The 20,235-nt window shown below is 42.3% G+C and overlaps 1 protein-coding gene across 1 annotated transcript; it reads right to left on the bottom strand.

The window, feature by feature from the left end:
- Positions 1 to 7,281: 7,281 nt before the first annotated feature.
- NDUFV3 (NADH:ubiquinone oxidoreductase subunit V3) lies at positions 7,282 to 20,227 on the bottom strand. Its single transcript, XM_069872573.1, has 4 exons — positions 20,122 to 20,227; positions 17,185 to 17,275; positions 11,782 to 12,759; positions 7,282 to 7,570 (listed from the first exon to the last, which is right to left on the bottom strand). The coding sequence occupies exons 1-4, from the start codon at positions 20,167 to 20,169 to the stop codon at positions 7,401 to 7,403; spliced, it is 1,287 nt and encodes a 428-aa protein (XP_069728674.1). The 5' UTR covers positions 20,170 to 20,227; the 3' UTR covers positions 7,282 to 7,400.
- Between the last annotated feature and the right edge of the window lie 8 nt (positions 20,228 to 20,235).

Here is a 20,235-nt window from a genome sequence, read left to right as displayed (position 1 = left end):
ATTATATATTAACCCTAATACTTATTCAGTTACACTAACAATAACCTTTTCCCTCTGCATGCTGTAAACTTCTTTGGCTACAGCATGTGTTAACAGAGATACTTAGAGCTCCAGTCCATGGTGAAGCTGTCCCTGTGTACGTATTACCTAACTTATTCTACCAATTTAAACACAAAATAGGATGATGGAAAGAAAGAAAGTGAATGCAAAGCTATAAAAATTCATACCATGCGTAAGGAAACCATTTTTATGTAATTGCATGAGGCTGCATACATTCATACAAATAGAGAGGATACAAAACAATGAGAAATACAGAGGAAGAATGAAAACATGGGCTCAAAACATATAGTTAAGAGATTTGACTGTGATATGCACAGATCTAAAATCCATCCAGATGTCCCCAGCCAGCAACCTGATCCTCGACACCATAGCCAGGATTTGAAATCTAAAAAGTCAGAACGCTGAAGACAAGGCTTAAAGAAAAAGAAACGGGAGTTGTGAGTAGTGAAAAACCTTAAAAATAATAATGATAATAAAGAAACATAAATGTGGTTTTATGACGGAAATATATACACAGCCACAAATTATGAAGTCAGCCCTTCAGGACATTACATTCCTCATGCAAGTTGCTGAGCCCGTTCAACATAAATAGGTGTAAAATACACTCACCGGCTTAGTGACTTCAAGGATAGAGTCCCATATGTGATTCCCTACCAGTAAGTTTTCTACATATGTATACTTTTACAACAGTAAATGCAAACTGGGCAAGACATACCTCCCTATAAGTTTCACCATAAGAGTTTTAAAGAGACAAGGCGAAAGATTGGCATGGCAGATTTTTCCATGAGATTAATCCAGAGCCAGAATTTTACTAGCATCCCAAACACATGTAAATACTATTTCAGGTTTGTTCATTATCTCTGATTTGAAAACTGTTTTTGGAGTCTCAGAAATACATCTCTGTTTCTTCCCATTCATTTTTACGCTGCATTTCACGTGTCATTTTAATGCCTCTCATATTATTAGTATCACTTTAGAAGCAGAATGTCAACTTGCATTTCCACACTGATTTAAAGGTGTGGATTAGTAAACTACCAGATTATGCATGTTTTAAGTAAGAAACAGCTATTAGAATAGTCTTACAGTTACAGAAGAGACTTTTAGGAAATGTTTTCTTGAATTGATCTGCTTCCTCTGTGCAGTCAGAGCCCAAACTGTTTATATTACTGGCAATCCATCTTTATTGCTTGTGCTGGACTTAATGTTTCCACTTAAACAATCCACATACTAAAAATGAAAAAGAAAATCCTAATAAGGTTAAACCCAGTTCATTTAAAGGGGATTCGAAAGGCGCCCAGCAGAGATCTTCTTTTTAAGGGTCAGAAAAGCATTACAATTTAGGGCTGGAAAACCACTTTGCCACTGATGAACAGGATGCTTTGCTCAACACAGCCGAATCCCTGTGGTCAATTTGTGGAGCACCTACCTTCCGCTTAAGCAGAGAGGAAAATCACGGCCCTTCTGATTGCAAAGATAACTTACCAAGCATGACGTGACGCAATGATGTCTTTCTAAGTCAGCAGCCAGCCAGCTGTCTCTTTGCTGCTGCTCCTACTTTTCCCATGCTCCGGCAGAGCAGAGCTGAGCAGCCAGGCCAGTTGCACAGCCGCTATCGAGTCAAAGGGCAAGAGCGAAGTTTAGAATAAACACGTTGTTTTCACTCAGTTGCTTGAAGTGCTGCCAAATCTCTTAACATTAGCGCACATAAATCGGTAAGTATCATGAAGCCCGAGGCCTGAGCAGCTGGAATCTTGTAGCTGTTACCTGAAATCTTAACGTCCAAAAAAATAGCTTCCCCATTCCTCAAGGCTGTGTGGAAAATCTCAAAAAACACAATCAGAAAAGTACAGTTAACATCAAGGAAAACAACTTCCAATTATTTCTTTCTTTAGTTCTCTTTTTTTATAGTCATCTCAAATTTGCGTGGGTGGAGAGGTGGGAATAGGGCGTCTTTCTTGAGATTTTTCAAACATGCTGATTTCCTAAGACTGCACCAAAGAAAGCCCTCTTTGATTCTGGAGGTAAATCCTAAAGTTATTCAGAGGGGAGGAAGACTATGAAGATAAGCAGCTCAGGGCCCAGCAGTAAACAACAGGGGGCTAAGCAGCTGCAGAAGGGTAGACTGGTTGATTTTTCTCCGCCAAAAGGAGATTTTCAGGAGGCAGAAGTTGGGTAGAGTAGTTCCTGCTCCGGACAGCAGCTTTGAAATAGTTCTTTACCAAGAAATAAGAGAAAAAGCTCCTTCTCCATACCCAGCCGCCAAGAGAAAAGAGTTGAAAAACACCGAATCCTTATGGCTAATGGGAGTGTGATATAAGAGTCCATTGACTGGTGTCCAGAGACAACAACCTGGTATGAATTCCAGCACCATTCCACTTCCCAGCAGCTGGATTTCTCACCAGGGTGGATTGCTGGTTTTGGACACCTCCCCATTTTTTCCCGTCTGTTAACAGTCTTCCACTAGTCAGTATTTGGAACAGTTGTAAAGCTTTTTTTGTATCTAAATGGCCTTGCCATTGCCTGAATGCAATTTCAAAATTGCTGGCATTTCTGCACAGACTATCTGAAGTATATTTTTGTCATGCTGTTAATAAGCGTTGTGTCTCCTGGGAGAACTTCAGCTAGCTCAGAGTTTCTAAATAATATGCACGTTCAACCCAGAAGATGTAAGTAAAACATCTTTCATTTTTTTACTAGTTTTTACTGAGAGTTGCTCGCTAAACAGACATGATGTACAAAGAGAAAGTTGGGACCACTAACTCCTCATCTATAAAGTGAGAATGAGAATCTAATAAATTATGCAACTTGCCAACAGTTACACAGGCAGCCAGGGGTCTCACAAATGATCCAGAGCCAGTCCAGCACCTAAGTCTTAAGGACCATCCTTGATCTCAGTTCCTACATAATCCTTCTGTTTTCTTATATTCTGAATTTCTTTCCAGCTTCCCTCACATTTCTCCTGGTCCTCAAAAAAGAGACTACAGCTCTCATTTAGGGATACCCTGGGAGAATTTGGGAAACATCAGTACAGTTTAGAATGGCCTAGTCTGGCATGATTTTAAACTAAATTGAGCATAGGAGATACTTTTTGGAAAAGGAGCATATGAAAATGAGAAACGAAAGCATGAAAGCGTGGTTCTTTGAAGTCCCTTTCCAAGCCTGCTGGTAAAAGTAACTATTGTCCCCTTCTTAGATACAAGACATGAGCAATTGCTTAGTACAAGTTGTGTCATGGTTTGCCTCCTGTTCCCCCTTCGGTGCTAGACAGATGCTGTCACAGATTTTAGAAACCAAGTATTTCTCCACTGTGCAAATAGCCAAATGGAATACCAAGAACACCTCATAACCACGGAGAGAGGTAAGTCAGAAACAGAAAACAACCCAAAAGCTCAAGCAACAAAACAAAAGAAAGCATAAATAATCTTTATTGGCTCGTTTTTCAAATTACTGGATATTAACTGCTTTAGGAACTATCTATCCAGACTTGAAAAAACACTCAGATTTGGGAAGGGGCCCTGTCATTTGAACCACATGTCAGAATGGAGAAACAAGATGACTACTGCCAAGAATTTTAGGCATTAATTTTAACTAAGAAACATGGCATGGCTCCTCTGAGTATTAGAAGTTACCATGCAGATCAACTATATTCTGTGATACTGCAGATTTATAGAACCACGTTCCCATTGATCATTTTTAGAGTTAAAAGTTTGTTGAGAGTGCAGGGGACACCAAAATAAATTCAGAGAGGTGACCCACTCACTCCATACACTGACGCAGAGTCTGTGGGATACTTTATTATCATAAACACACATAGAATCATAGAATCACCAGGTTGGAAGAGACCCAGCGGATCATCGAGTCCAACCATTCCCATCCAACACTAAACCATGTCCCGTAGCACCTCGTCCACCCGTGCCTTAAACACCTCCAGGGAAGGTGACTCAACCACCTCCCTGGGCAGCCTGTTCCAGTGCCCAATGACCCTTTCTGCGAAAAATTTTTTCCTAATGTCCAGCCTAAATCTCCCCTGGTGGAGCTTGAGGCCATTCCCTCTTGTCCTGTCCCCTGTCACTTGGGAGAAGAGGCCAGCACCCTCCTCTCTACCACCTCCTTTCAGGTAGTTCTAGAGAGCAATGATGCTTAAAACCATGTCCCAAACTATGCAATTAACACAGTTTTTCTACCCTAAAGCTGCCATAGGCTTTCAGAGGTGGGAATGAATTTCCAAATGTAATTGAATGTGTGTAGGAAAAGAAAATAAGGGACCTCAAAAATATGCACAGATTGTATTGGAAATGGTATCATCCTGACATGAACACTGATAATATGCAAGCACCAAAAACATAGAATCATAGAAAAGATAAATAAGCATTTATAATTCTATGAAATAGAACCACAGAAGAGGAGAAGGATGATCTGGAAACTGGATGGAATATTTTGTTTAGAGTCCTAAGAGTTTAATGAAAATCACCCAGTGTTTAGAGGATTTTCTCTCCAAGTATAAAACTAAAAAGAAAAAATAAACAAAGCAAGCCACAATACAAGAACACTATGGTTTTAAAGTCAGTCAAACATTCAAAGGACTTGTACTAAAGTGCCCATATTACCCTCATTGGGTTGGCACCTTTTGTCTAACTGGGTGCAAACAACGTACAATACACAATGGCATAGGAGGGTTGTGAATCACGGGCAGGCAGCAAATACTTGGGCCAAGAATGAGCCCAAAACTTACTTTGTTTGTATTTACAGTGAGGAGACAGTAAGGACCTGAGCCTGCCCTGTGTAGTGTCTTAACGAACAGGACGGGAGTCTCCCAGGTCCCTTCCCATTCACTATGGAAGATTCCACTCGAAGAATTAGGAAAATTAACATAAGCCCCCTTCTAGCATGTTGTATCTTGAAGCATAAGCCACGGGGAGGAGGACAGTCAGGGACCACTTAGGCAATGAGAGTTGCTACACAACAGAGTAGGATGCACCAAGGATGCACTGTGACCACACGAAGATGCAAATGTGCCTGGAGTATGTTGCACAAGAAGAGCCTGAAGGACCGGACTTTATGGGGTCTGAAGAAGAGAATAAGGGGGACATTATAACTACCTTCAACTGCCTCCTTGGAGGGTATGAAAAAGACAAAGCCAGGCTTGTCAGAGGCACGTACTAAGGATCAGTATCAGAAAACCCCAAATTCCAATTAGATAACAGGTAAAGGTTTTACTTGCTGGTTTTTTCTTTCTTTTTTTTTTTTTCCCAGTCATGAGGGTGTTTGAATGCTGGAGAAGGTGACCACAAAGATTGGAGGATCTCCATTCTTTAAGGTATTAAAAACTCAACTGAACAAGATTCAGGACAGCCTGATCTAATTGTGCCTGCTATAGAGCAGAGGATTGATCATCTTAAGACTTCCTTCCAACCTCAATTTGCACAAGCCTAATATTATGATACTACAGGATAGCGTGATCATGCTTTCTACTCACTCGCTCACCGCACAACAGTCATTGATTGGACCCATCAGGAATTAAAGCTGTTTGGAACAAACAAGTGGCTGCTCTCACTGGCTTCTACTCTTCCCTCTGAATGCCACAAAATCACAAAATCTCACCAAAGCTCTTTGTGACCTATGAGATTCTGAACATAAAGCTGAGAAGTCGTGCTATTCTACGGGTCTCTGTGAGGAACACAGCTCAGCATCAATGCAGATCTAAGCTACAGGGTTCAGGTTACTCCACAGAGTTTCAGTCAATAACAAAACACAGCAGCTCTACTGGGGGCCTCCAGTGGGCCCTTAATAAAGGAAGACCCTTTTTAATGTTAACAGCAAATTTCTTTCCCTTTTACAAGTACAGTGTATGTGGTACTGCTCAAAGTGACTTTCTGCTCTTTATTCCTAAGCACATGGATTTATACATTTGCTGATTTTTAAATATCATAGTTAAGACTCAGTAATATGCTTTTTAGTTTTTACAGGACAATAAAATTGCTTGCCAGAGGTTTCTGACTTAAAATTCTACACAGCGGATTGATGTAGGCCTCTTGATCCTTCTTACCACATTTTTGCCAAGCTAGAGTATAAAATAACTGTTCAACTAATTGCACCCAGGGATTTGCATCCAATATCCAGATAGACTCTTAAAGCTGACTGTTTTCCCTTTGATCTCGCGTATTCTGTTGCTTGAAAGAATACAGACAGGTGATGGAAAATGCTGGAGCAAGTACAACTGCTCAAAGACCAATTAACTCCAGAAATCACAAAATGTACAAAAAGCCAAAATGGAACGAAACCCACAACAGCTGGTGGTCATCAAGGCAGTTTTCCCAGAGGGCAGAAGACTGTTACTAATAGGATGAAAATACAAAATTTACTGAGACCAACTGTAACTACTGATAATGTTTATTGAGAAGTGTCCCATTTCTCACCCTTTCTGCAGAGCAAGAGAGAAGCTGGACAGCAATCTTAACTTTTATTGTGGAAAAAAATATAAGTGGGAACTGAAACATAGCCCCACAGGACATATAGTACCAGAAGCTGATTTTACCATGCTGGTATATTCATCACGTTTAAAAATAGCATTCAAGTGATTTTACTCATAGAAATACATTATAGCTCAGAGTTCAACCAACATAATACAGTTCATTAGGAACTGCCCACTGAGGTTCTCTTATTTTTTAAATATTTGAATTACCATAGAACCTGGATGCTAGGACCCCCAATAGGAGATTAAATGAAATTGTTGTTGTTGAAGTTCTCCCTTTACAACAGCAGAGGTTTTGAGATGTTTCAAACACATTACATCAACTTACATTCCTCTACTAACACAAAACATACACTCTAGCCACTGGAGACAAATACTTCTTATGTTGTTTCCAGCCAACGATTTTAACTTCAAATCCTGAGTAAACATAACCTCTTCAGAGCCGGGAACATGTTTGTGTGCAAGAACAGCTCGCTGCACTACAGGGGTAACACCACCTCCTAAAAATCACAGCACGTACCGAACAGACTTATGCACAAAGGCAATTTCATTCCTTGATGCGGTACTGAAAGACTGGTCAGTGTTGAAGTTTGAAGACACTGAAAAGTCAGGGTTTTTTTTACACCACCACCAAATAATATATAGAAGTAGGAAAGATATTTGTATTTTGTGATGATTCTTTTGTAGCTCATTCATAAAAATCAAGAAGTGAACAACCCTAAGAACCAAGAACTGTTCAACAGCACAAGCACATGTTATCATGCTTTTATTTGTTATTTATTATCTGATTTATAATACATATGAAGCAACTGTGCTAAATAGAACAATGCATCATTCTGCCTCCGAGTTTGTTTTAAAGGTGGTTCGTTCAGTGCCTTGGTGATGGTCTTCCAGAAGACGGCTGAGGCTGCCTGAATTTCGAGAGGCCCACAACAGAATCCGCAAAGGTGTAAATGTTATATTCATGGTGCTGAAGGTTCTTATAGGTAGTATTATCAAATTCTTCTTCTGGAGCAGGCTCAGCAGCTGGTGTGGCCTCTGTGAAAACAAACAATAACTGGTGACTATAAGGACACCACATCAGAGGGCAATATTCTTAGTTACTGAGCCAGCCTCCTATACAGTTATATTCCTCATCCAAGCAACATTTAAAAGAAAAAAAGAAAAAAGCCAGCAACTATAACAAAGGGTTAAGTTTATTAAGTTCTGCTGGTACCTTGTCTGGTCCTAAAGCAGCACATTAGTATGTAGTAGGGGAACAGAAATCAGTACAAGTCATCTACTACAGCACAGGTTTTCAGATTCAAACTACCACTGAACCCTGGGGGAGGATAGGGCAGAACAGCTCATTTATATTTTGAAGACATATGTCTGCATTTCCCGGCTTCTTCATAGTTGCCTTGGTTTTCACTCCAGCCAGAACAGTAGGTGATGTTCTTAGCAAGCCAGGAGAGGCAGAGAAGCAGTACAAATTATAGATCATCACGTCAGAACTCAAGATACAACTATGAGAACTACTTTACAGGCTGATTTTTTTCCAAGGGAAGAAGTGATAGAATTATGGAGACCTCCACAGTTTAATTTCATATGTGGCTACGCTGAACAATAATGTATCAAGAGCCTTTGATGTAAATTCCCCTTCTTCTAAAATATAATCTTCTAAACTTTCTATCAACTCCTCTTCCTAAAATAATAACCTAATAAAGTTTTCCAGAACTCCTTACTTCACGTTAAAGCCAACATTAATTCTTACACTTTTAGAATATCATGCAAATTCAGTCAGTACCATTTATATGAAAGTTTCTTGGTTTGGGCTGATTTTACAACCAAGAAAATTGCAAGAAATAGAACTTTACTCTCAATATTTATTTATTGTCATATACCCCGAGTTTTATCAATAGGAAAAACATAAGCATAATCTAGTGAAAAGCTCTGTCTTATAAATTTGTACATAGTGGTTTAGGTGAGAACTTATTGAGCTGCTTTTTGTAATACAACCATCTACAATAAAAACCATAAGAACTCAAGCAACTGAATATCACAATTTGCCTAATTATGACATAATTATTACATTGTAACACTACCAGTTTAAGAGCAGGTATCCCTAACATTTAGCAAGACCTGCTTGTAAAATACAATGTATTAAGCCATGTTTTTTTTAGCAAAACACTGCGCACAGCCTATGAAAGGAACTAGCCCTGTGCCTACTGCTCAGTTCCTACTGAGACAGCTCATGGGAGACAACGCTTCAGATATAAAAGCCAGATGATGGGATCTTTGCTGGAAATAGCTCCAAGAACAGACAAGAGTAGGCAAGTGTACATGCAACCTGCAAGAGACAGTTGTTCCAAATTAAAGGACAGATGCTCAGGAAGAAAAGCAGATGGAGTCTCATTTTTCCTGCCCAAATACACTGTACTTGGCTTCTTGGAGGAAGATTGTATCCTGAGTTCGTCCTCCCCGTACTTCAGACTTCATCTATGCTTTCTCTCTTAAAAAGCAAGCATTTCACAGGATGTTCTTCCAAAACTAATCAGAGGTATATTTCTGCGTTACCATGTTACTATTTTGCTACTTCCTTAGGGGTTGAAGTCAGCAGGTTTTGCTGACTGCTCAGTGTGCCTGATCTACATTGTGGATGACATCACCTTAACATCCAGGTTTGTAATGGGAAAAATTGCTTGTTCGTCTTCAGCGTGCCTGCTGCAGAGTTTGCAGATGAACAAGAGAACACCCGAACAGGACAGAAATACAGACTACAGAAGGTATCATTAACTGTGAATGTTAAACATGGAAAAGGAGTAGCTATTCTCAAAGAAGGCCTCAAAAGGAAGAGGGAACAAGATACGTCTGGAGATGCCAGGGATGCCGTTGAACATGGTGTAACTAGATTTGACTCTTTGCTACCTCCTGGCACCTGAAGGCCTTACACCAGCAGTGAAGGGGGTGTGAACTTGTCTGTACTAACTCCTACCTCTCCTACAGCCACTGTAGTCCTCTAGCAGGTACCCAAGAGAAACTTCCCTGCTGTCACAGCCTTACCTCCACAAAGCAAGAGGAGCTCAACAGCAGAAGTGCTGTTTTCAGCAAAGCCAGATCCTACTGAGAAGGGTTTTGCTGGTGTAGCTATGATGATGATGATTGCTCTGAGCCAAGTGGTGCTATAGCCCCATCAACACCAATCTTCAGGAAACATTTCTCCCATAGGCTTAACCCTATTCTGGATTTACAGCATCCGAGTGGGTAAAGCTGTTTCATAGAATCTTCAATGTGTCATAATCTTCACCTTGATCACGAGCACATTTTAAGACCAAGTCACCCCTCTCAATTGTTGAGGTTAAGTGAACTCATTTTTTGGGTCTTCGTTTCAGCTTCAATGTGGGGAAAAATAATGCTTGAGCATCTAGAACTCCACTGTGGATGAATAGGGAAAAAAGCATCATCTGTACATAAGTACAAATAGCCTTTCCCCATTTTTTCTTTAAAGAAAGCTTCTGCTGCTGACTACAAGGAGGAACAAGTAAATGTATCACTAGCAATTGATACCATTTGAGTTGAAGCCAGACAAGAAGGTAAGCTTAGCTTCCAACTCTTAAAACAGATCAAATTATGAACAGACTAACCCCTTAAAACAAAAGGCAGGCCTTTTACTCAGCACAGCATCCTGGAAATTGATGTACAAAAGCAATTATTCGTCACTTAACGTGGTTACATACTTCAGAATCAAAGAATAGTTGAGGTCGGAAGGCACTTCTGGTGGACACCTGGTCAAGCCCCAAGTGATCAGGCATGATCAGCTAGAGCAGGCTGCCCAGGATGACGTCCAGACAGCTTTTGAGTGTCACAAGGATGGAGCAAGGGGGGCGGGGGGGTGGGGGGAAAGTGTTGCTTGATGTTCAGGCAAAACCCTGTGTTTCAGTTTGTAGCAACTGCCTTTAGTCTTGTCACTGGGTACCAATGAAAAGAGCCTTACCTCTGCCTTCACTGCACTCTCCATTCAGGTATTTAGATATACCGATGAGATCCCCCCCAGCCTTCTAGTCTCTTGCCTGAAGAGTCCCAGCCTTTCCTCACAGGAGAAATCCTTCAGTCCCTTCTTCATCTTAGCGGCACTTTGCTGTACTCTCTCCAGTAGCTCCATATCTCTCTTGTACTAGGAAACCCAGAGCTGAACACAGCACTCCACGTGTGGCCTCACCATGGCTGAGTAGAGAGAAAGGATCACCTCCCTCAATCTGCTCGCAACACTCTTTCTAATGCTGCCCAGGTTACCATTGGTGGTCTTCACTGCAAGGGCACATCGCTGGCTCACGTCCAACTTGCTGTCCACCCGGACTCCCAGCGCCTTTTCTGCAAGGACCACACTAGAAGATGCAAACAGCTTTTCTGTCATGCTGTTTTTACTTCCAAGCAGCCAAATTCTTCAATTCAAAGCAGCAACCAGAAGAGGGGGGGCTTAAGAATGGTATGCTAAGTTAAAAGGCAAGAAAGGTAAGCCACTACAAGTCAGGACACAGGAGCATCTGCTATTGACATACACAGAATGAGATCAGTAAGTAAGTTAACAGTACTGGTATTAAATAAGCAGGGCAAGTTAGACAGGGAAGTATAGCTAGGGACATGATTACATGACACACTGCTCTTTCCTGAAACTTATCTCCCCCCTAACTCACTACAAAAACTGGCTTGTAAGGTCAACTCTGTGCTACTTCAACACGACTCACCACCTACCAATCTCAGATCAACATCTGTTTCTGGCATTACACTATGATTTCTTGAAGTCAACTGAAATCTGAAATGTTGCAATATTAAAAAAAAACCAAAACAAACCAGACAGCAGAATTTAAGAAAAAATCAGATGGCATCAAATTTGGCTCAGCAGAAAGGCAGCTACCAAATCCTTCTGAGGAAAGAGAAGAAGAAAAGCAAATTTTGTCATAAAAACCTCACTATTCTGCTCTGTGGAAATGATCCTGTTTTCATTTTATAAGAAACAGGTTTATGAAACTATAAATACAGTCAAATGAAGACCACTTCCTTTCACAGCACAACCGGAAATTGAGTATTACTGAATGCTTATAACAATTAGCAATGAACAAGAATTTATCTTCCAGAAAGTCTTCGCTACATGGCTAGCTTCAGTATAAAGATCAGAGAATCACGAACAGAGAAGATTTGGAAACCCTTTAAAAAACACTTAAACCTTAGCCCAGATGAATCAACACAATTCAAACAATTTAAAGTTGTACCCTCTATTGTGCTTCTTTCTCCAGCCTGGTCTCCTGATTCCTGAATGGTTTCCTCCTTTGCTGCAGTGCTCATCGCCAACACCGTGTTTTCAGAAATCTCTTCTTTTAGTTTACGAGCAGTTACTCCTGCTTCTGACTCCTGTGCCTTCTTCATCTTTTTTTCTTCTTCTTCTCTGGATACCAATTTTTCCTTTTTGTCTTCCTGAGCCACTGATGAAACTTTCAGCTGAATAGCTGCTACTTGGGTTCCAATGGATTTTTCTTCCAAATAATCAGATTTATGAGTGATATCAGTCAGGTCTTGTCTTTTAACCACGTGTGGTTTTAAGACGGGCTTCTGCTGATCTGCTTCTCCTGGAGTTGCTTTTACTTCAGGGTCTCTTGCTTTGGATTTTGATGTTACATGGCTGATTGACGTTTTAGAGAGTGCAACCTGCTTGATAGGAGACACATCAGTTTCTGTTTTGCGTGGCTTCTTCTTAGCTACATATGCTTTTGGGGACTTCTGGGTCAAGTTTTCTTTCGCTAGCATCGATGCCTTTACTGCTATATTCTCAGAAAAGATGTAATCTCGTCTAGGAAACTCAACTTTGGTTTTAATGGCAACTTCCGAATGGTCATCATTATCATTCTCTTCTTCAGAATCTGAGATAGAATCTGAATCTGAACTGGATGAAGATGAATTTTCTTCCTCAGCTAACTCTCTCCTCAAGCCTCCTCCTGTTGCAGGTGTAGTGAGCTTCTCCTCCTCAAGGGAAGAAACAACTACTCGCTGAGGAAATGCAACCACAGTTCTTCTCGACATGAACATCCTTATGTCTTCAGCAGGTAGTTCTGAACCTTCCTTGATGTTAGTACTAGATATGCTCTCACCTTTGTTTTCAGATGCTAGGAGAGAGCTAGAAGACAACGTTTTAGGAAATTCAACTGATGCCTTGATGGCTAGCAGCTTCGTATTTCCCTGTGGTGCCACTACATCTAGGAAACGGCATAAAGAGGATTATCACCATTATATCCAACAGAAGTGTTAATTGCTGATCTTAGTCACACAATTTTAACTTTCTGAGATACTGTGGTACAAAAAGCAAGCTGAAAGAAGTTACCATACTAAATACAGGCATTAAGAAGCAGAAAGTTTAAAGACTTTTTGAGTTAAAGAAACTTCAGTTCTAGTTAGCACTTAACAGTTTTGGCTCTTGTGATAGTGAAACTCTTGAGATAATACCTTTTGCTGCTTGCTTTGCCAGACTCCTCACAAGAGCTGTTTTTCCCCTGTGCTTCATTTCTGCATCACTGGAAATGGTTTACAGACACCTTCCTATCTCAGATGAACATTAAGACAGCTTGTTTGCCAAGCTCTTCAAATACGCTGCTACAGAGATAACATTTGTCTATGAATACACCAGTGAAGCAGAAGACATAGTAGACAGATAAAGCAATAGTCAGTCTCTTGCAATTGTTATCTTTAAATCAGTAAAGAGGGATGACTCCCAAGAGACAAAGCAGCAGAAAACTAGATACCTAAGTCCATACATGGAAGTACTATATGTTTATGTGTCCATGTGACTTTCCAACTGAGCTGCTTAACTTGATTTGCCACGTTCTTACCTCCTCCAGTTTTCACTATCACTACTCTCTATTTTTGGTTTGAGACCTCTTTGTAAGAGAAGTATTAGGAGATCTCTTAATGCTTCATGTTAGCCCACCTTTATTTCTTTTCCTTCATGGATACATTCATTAAGCTAAGTTTTCCAGGCAAGAAGCCAATGGTTGAAGAGAAAGCAGCAACTTTCAGGCCCTTTCAAATACCCTTAGGATGCTTGCACTAATTATATCCTCAAGAGGCTGATCAACAGCCAATACTGTTGTGGTTACAGGAAACAGGAGGACAAAGAGGACTAGGAGCACATTAAGAAGCTACACTACCGCTGAGATTTGCTACAGCAAAGCCAGCTCCACTGCAAGATGTGCTGCTTCCAACCGGCAGGGTAATTCAACAGATTTCCAGTCTATTGTGCAGTATGGAAGTCCAGATCTACTTTAGAAGACCATAAACCAGATGCATTTTAGCCCCTTATGAGTATTTTACAGCAATACTTTGCATGATCGAAAGAGTTATTATAATTAGTTCTGAACAGAACCAAGTCATTAGCAACGTCTGAAGAGACAGACCCATGAAATTAAAAGCAAAGTATTTAAGAATGACAGAGTTCTTAACGTTAAGTACAAACAAAAAAATACCAGTTTACTATATAAGTATTACTTTTGAATAATTTCAGACACATACTTCTCTGCCAGACGGAAGGTGCAAGGCGGGGAGGGAGGGCAGAGCTAAGCAGGAAGATGGGCTTTGAAAGAAGCTGACTTTGAGAGAAGCCTGATTCCCTGTGTAGACTGACACAGCCAAACAGCAGCCTGTAGAAACTAACATGTGAGGACACATCACTCAAGATTGAAGAGTTCTTCAAACAAACATTTAAGAAGGTCAAAGTAACACAAAAATGCCCACGGGGGTGACAGACAAGTGAAAGTTGAGCAAAAGCTGAACTAGTATTAATGTTAAGACATCTTAAGAAACCAAGAAAACAGGTAATGTTCAACTTGACCATTAACAGTAGGTGTAACTAGAGAAATACTTAAAACAGTAATATTTGGATATACGCGAGAAAGATACGTTTCAGATTTCAATCATAAATTCTATGGTTAATACAACTAATACAATTGACATGGACTCTTTAATTAGGGTACTTCAAACTTTGTATGACCTGCTCTGTATTTACATCTCTGCCAAAAGAACAATTCATCCCAATCAGTAACAACAGTATTATTCCCCGGTTCATTCTTAATCACAGCATCATAGAATAGTTTGGGTTGGAAGAGACCTTAATGATCATCTAGTTCCAACCCCTCTGCCATGGGCAGGGACACATCCCACCAGCCCAGGCTGCCCAAGGCCCCATCCAACCTGGCCTTGAACACCTCCAGGGATGGGGCAGCCACAGCTTCCCTGGGCAACCTGTGCCAGTGCCTCAGCACCCTCTTTGTTATGAAATTTCTCCTTATGTCTAGTCTAAATCTGCCCCTCTCCAATTTATACCCATTGCCCCTAGTCCTATCACTACAAGCCTTTGTTAACAATCACTTCCAAGGTTTCTCGTAGGCCCCCTTCAGGTACTGGAAGGTTGCTATAAGGTCTCGTTGGAGCCTTCTCTTCTCCAGGCTGAACAACCCCACCTCTCTCAGCCTGTCCTCATATGGGAAGTGCTCCAGCCCGCTGATCATCCTTGTAGCCCTCCTCTGCTTGTAACATCAATATCATTGTCAGAATGTGTTTAAAACATGCTTGCACTCAGGAAACTTGCATGCAGAAATTAGAGGTCTATTCCCCATCACTGACTTCTTGAATAAACATCACCATTTTCATCAAAGCAAAGAAAATTTGCACACCTTCCCTGTTCCAGCTAGAATCTGAAAAAGACAGCTGCATTCTATAGCCTTAACCAACCTTGACCATTTGCAAGGTAGCAGCTGGCTGAAAGAGGTGGCTTATGAGGTCTCCTGACACATTCTGAAACCAGAGATGCAGGACAATGAATCTAGAAACCGACACTAAAGTACATCTCAGATACACTTAAAATAATGCATAAAATAAATTTTAACAAGAATTATTTGTTATTCAAACAAGCTCATTAATCCACACAGCAAAGGGTTTCTTAGTGGAACAGCTAAGCTTTTATTTGCCTTAACATTTAAGAAGCTAACATTAGAAGCCAAGAAGTTTGCATTCAACTACTCTTTCAGCAATCTTTTCAACAGCTGTCAGCAAATCTGATTACTCCTACATATGGCGCCATGAGCTTTGCTGTTTAAGCACCTGGATCTCTTAATTTGGGATGAGAATCTTACTCAATAAACTAGGGAGTCTCTGTTTACAAACAGCATTTTGCACGAGATATCCCTCTTCGAAATTTCTATTCATGTTTTGACTTCGGCCAGGGACAGAAGGGGTACCAGACTAATGTTTTAACTGGCTTGCAAACCTATGGGGCACAAAGAATTACAACTAAATTTAACACAACAGGGCCATGGTACTTTTCTGCAGCTTCTTGACACTGTTGCCTGGAATTCAGATCTTGCAAGTCTTTTTCTTTCTTTCTGTAAAATGAGATGCTTTTTGACCCTTGCAATTCAAACCTTTCAAAAAGCAAGGGGGAACATCCAAAGATCAGATTTTGCACCTTATTAAGAAAAAATAACTTACTATACTTAATACCATCAAATTTCTGGCAAAATGCTTATTTATATTAGGACAAAGTTAATAGTGGCTTTCCTTAACCCTGGTCAAGCATCACAGCAGCTCACATATTAAGGTGAAGGTAAACAGCAAAAAAGCCTCAAGCTTATAGTGTGGCCTATAAATATAAATATAGCCCAAGTAGATGCATTCCTACCAGGTTTTAGTTTTCTTACTACACAGTATGTTTGAACAGAAAACCCTGTTTAAAGGGTGATGACCTTTCACCTTCTCAGCTTATGTAGCTGCTGTTCAGACATGTGGCCATGTGCATTCCTAAGCTCTCCCTGCCTTTTTAAAGATGATCAAAGGGACCTGAACTTCACACAGGCACTCCCTAGTCTGACGGGCAGACAAACTTTTCAGCTGTTACCCAAAAGGATAAAACCAATGTATTTTGCACCTCGTTTATTTACTACAAATATCCTGATTCCAGAGACACAGACACTTGGTACCTTCTACAAACATCTTGCTATCTGCCCATAGATCAGACACTTAATATCTTCTGCAAACATCCTGGCCTCTGCTCTGGGATGTAGACACTTAGTCTCAAGGAAATGATGAACTCAGTGGTTAATTGACTCAAGGTTGAAAACATGTGATGAAACAAGGAAAGGAATATCAGATAGGGAGAATTCATGATTTTTTAAGGATTACCTGAAGGACATCCTAATCCTAACTAAAGATGTGGAACAGATATAAGTAATTTTGTGTTAAAGTAGGATTTTGAACTAAATGAATATCCATATTAGACAGGCATAACAACTACATTAACTACACGGGATTCTGAGCATCAGTTTTGTATACACAGGCCTTTGGGGTCTTCAGTAGTGCTGGTTTTCTGGAAAATCTTTCACCTAGCACCCTCTGCAGAATAAAAACAACACTTCCTCTCTAAACAAAATACTTGGTTTTGGGAATTACTTTTTATTAATTGCAGGTAACATGGGTCTTGGCATCACCACAGGGTGCAGAAGGCTCCAGAGGCTAACAGGCTGCAAGGGAAGGTCATTTTGTTTTAGCACCAGAAAGGGAGGCTCTCCTACCGCGAACACTCCATTTGTTTATTGATACCTCACCACTGCTCAGGACAAAACAACCCATCTTACTTGTTGGTGGCATCCCAGAGCCTGTGGGCCTGGTGCAGAGCGCTGCGGCAGGGGAAGCCCCTCGCAGCCCCGGAGCCTCCAGCTGCAGCACCTGCAAGACACCGAATTAAAACAAAATGAACCAAGTGGGATAACAGTGATCTCCTGAGCACAAGGAGCCATGGGGTGGGTGGGTGTAGGGGGTGGGTGGGGGCAGCTTCCCCCCACGGGTCCGCTACGCGTGAAGTGCGTGCGCAGAAATGCGTCTCTTCTCCCTCAGTCCCACTATGCAGGCGTGCCTTGCCTCAGGAACGTTTTAAACTGAAGTATTAAAACATTAGGTTCTCCAGGAACTCACTGTGCCCACAAAAGACTACAAACCACATTGTATCTTTCATTCATTTCACTTTTTTTTCTGCTTACCTTCCCAAGGGTCTTGCTCATTGGAAGAGCAGAAGTATATGAATATGCTCAATACCTGATTTTTCCTGTACGCATACATACATTTTGTACATTTTCATTTAATATGATTCCATTTTTTTCACCGTAGCAACCACAATGAATTGTGAGAGAACTGCTGTACCCTGGAAAAAGCCAGGTTAATGAGAAATATCCTCCCCACAGATACAGCACTGGCAGGGTAGAACTTTTCTTTGCCTAAACTACAGCGGAAACATTATTTTTCGTATGACACTTGACCATGCTAAGGACAGCAGCTAAAGGTTGGCAGCAATGCAGTTTCCATGTGCCTTCATGCAGATCACAGGGTCAGGCATGCTCTGTTCCCAGCGTGCAGCAGCACACCAGCTATTACACACTAGCAGGCATGGGTCTGAATCATAGAATGGTTTCAGTTGGAAAAGACCTTGAAGATCACTGAGTCCAATTCAGCCCTGCTAAGTCCGCCACTAGACCATGTCCCCAGGTATGACATGTGCTTGTCTTTTAAACACCTCTAGGGATGGTGACCTCACCACCTCCCTGGGCAGCCTGTTCTAATGCTTGACAACGCTTTCAGTAAATAAATTCCTCCTAATATCCTACATAAATCTCCCCTGGCACATCCTGAAGCTGTTTCCCCTTATCCTATCACTAGCTATCAGGGAGCAGAGATCAACATCCACCTTGCTACAACCTAACTTTTTAGGTAGTTGTAGAGAGCACTAAGGTCTCACCTCAGCCTCCTCTTCTCCAGGCTAAACAACCCCAGCTCCTTCAGCTACTCCTCACACGGCTTGTGCTCTAAACCCTTCACCAGCTTTACTGCCCTTCTCTGGACATGCTCCAACATCCTGATGTCCTTCTTGTCGTGAGGGGGCCCAAAACTGAACACAGTGTACAAGGTGTGGCCTCATCAGCACTGAGCACAGGGGAAGGACCACTTCCCTAGTCCTGCTGGCCACACTGTTCCTGAAGCAGGCCAGAGTGCCATTGGCCTTCATATTAATCAACTAGTATGGAATCAAGTGAAAATGTATAAAATTCTCCTCCTTCTCTCCCTGCCTTCCCCCTCCTTGCCCCTCTCCCCTCCAAATCTTGATGCTCTCCTTCCCTCCTTGCTTCTTTACCCCCCTCTCCATCTTGCTCCTCTCTCCCCATCTCCCCTTGCTCCACTCCTCCTTGCTCCTCTCCCCCTCTTCCCCCTCCAAATCTTGTTCCTCTCCCCCTCTTCCCCCTCCAACTCTTGCTTCTCTCTCCCCCTCCCCCTTGTTTTTCTCTCCCCCACTCTCCTCCTCCTCCTCCTCTCTTACTCCTCCCCTCCAACTCCTCATCCTCTTCCTCCCTCTCTCCTTGCTCCTCTTCCCCCTTCCCCTTTCTCCTTGCTCCTCTCCCCCTCCAACACTTGCTCCTCTCCCCCTCCAACTCTGGCTCCTCCCTTCCTCCTTCCCCCCCCCTTCCTCCTCTTCCTCCTCCCCCCCTTCCTCCTCCTCCTCTTCTTCCCCCCTCCTCCTCCCCCCCTTCCCTTCTTCCTTCTCTCCCTCTCCCTTCTTCCTCCTCCTCCCCTTCTCCCTTCTTCCTCCTCCTCTCCCTCCTTCTTCTTCTCCTTCTTCTTCTTCTTCCTCCTCCTCCTCCCCCTTCCCTTCTTCTTCTTCTTCTTCTTCTTCTTCTTCTTCTTCTTCTTCTTCCTCCTCCTCTTCCTCCTCCTCCTCCCCCTTCCCTTCTTCTTCTTCTCCTTCTTCTTCTTCTTCTTCTTCCTCCTCCTCCTCCCCCTTCCCTTCTTCTTCTTCTTTTTCTTCTTCCTCCTCTTCCTCCTCCTCCTCCCCCTTCCCTTCTTCTTCTTCTTCTTCTTCTTCCTCTTCCTCCTCCTCCTCCTCTTCCTCCTCCTCCTTCTTCTTCTTCCTCTTCCTCCTCCTCCTCCCCCTTCCCTTCTTCTTCTTCTTCTTCTTCTTCTCTTCTTCCTCTTCCTCCTTCCTCCTCCTTCTCCTCCTCCTCCTTCTTCTTCTTCTTCCTCTTCCTCCTCTTCCTCCTCCTCCTTCTTCTTCTTCTTCTTCCTCTTCCTCCTCTTCCTCCTCCTCCTCCTTCTTCCTCTTCCTCCTCCTCCTTCTTCTTCTTCTTCCTCTTCCTCCTCCTCCTTCTTCTTCTTCTTCTTCTTCCTCCCCCCTTCTTCTTTTTCTTCTTCTTCCTCCTCCTCTTCCTCCCCCCTTCTTCTTTTTCTTCTTCTTCCTCCTCCTCCTCCTCCCCCCTTCTTCTTCTTCTTCTTCTTCTTCTTCTTCTTCTTCTTCTTCTTCTTCTTCTTCCTCCTCCTCCTCCTCCTCCCCCCTTCTTCTTCTTCTTCTTCTTCTTCTTCTTCCTCCTCCTCCTCCTCCCCCCTTCTTCTTCTTCCTCTTCCTCTTCCTCTTCTTCCTCTTCCTCCTCCCCCCCTCTCCCTTCTAACTCTCCCCTTCCCCTCCTTGCTCCTCCTCATCTCTACCTCCCTCCTTGCCCCTCCCCTGGCCCTCGTTCTCCACCGCCCCTCACCTTGCGGGTCAGGGCCCTCCCGCACCCCAGCGCCGCGGGCGCCGCCATCTTGGCCGCTCCTTAGCTTCCTTCTCTGGGTCTCGCGCAGCCCCTACGTCATCGCTCCGCGCCGTG

The sequence above is a fragment of the Phaenicophaeus curvirostris genome, chromosome 1 (assembly GCF_032191515.1).
Source record: "Phaenicophaeus curvirostris isolate KB17595 chromosome 1, BPBGC_Pcur_1.0, whole genome shotgun sequence".
NCBI lineage: Eukaryota > Metazoa > Chordata > Aves > Cuculiformes > Cuculidae > Phaenicophaeus > Phaenicophaeus curvirostris.
The sequence above is the reverse complement of the archived record's forward strand: the minus strand, read 5'-3'. Positions and strand labels throughout refer to the sequence as shown.

Coding starts and splice junctions, on each gene's coding strand:
- NDUFV3 (XM_069872573.1), bottom strand. CDS start 20,169: ATGGCGGCGCCCGCGGCGCTGGGGTGCGGGAGGGCCCTGACCCGCAAG. Junction 17,276..20,121: donor GGAGGGCCCTGACCCGCAAG/GTGAGGGGCGGT, acceptor GGTGTCTTGCAG/GTGCTGCAGCTGGAGGCTCC. Junction 12,760..17,184: donor CTCTGGGATGCCACCAACAA/GTAAGATGGGTT, acceptor GCCGTTTCCTAG/ATGTAGTGGCACCACAGGGA.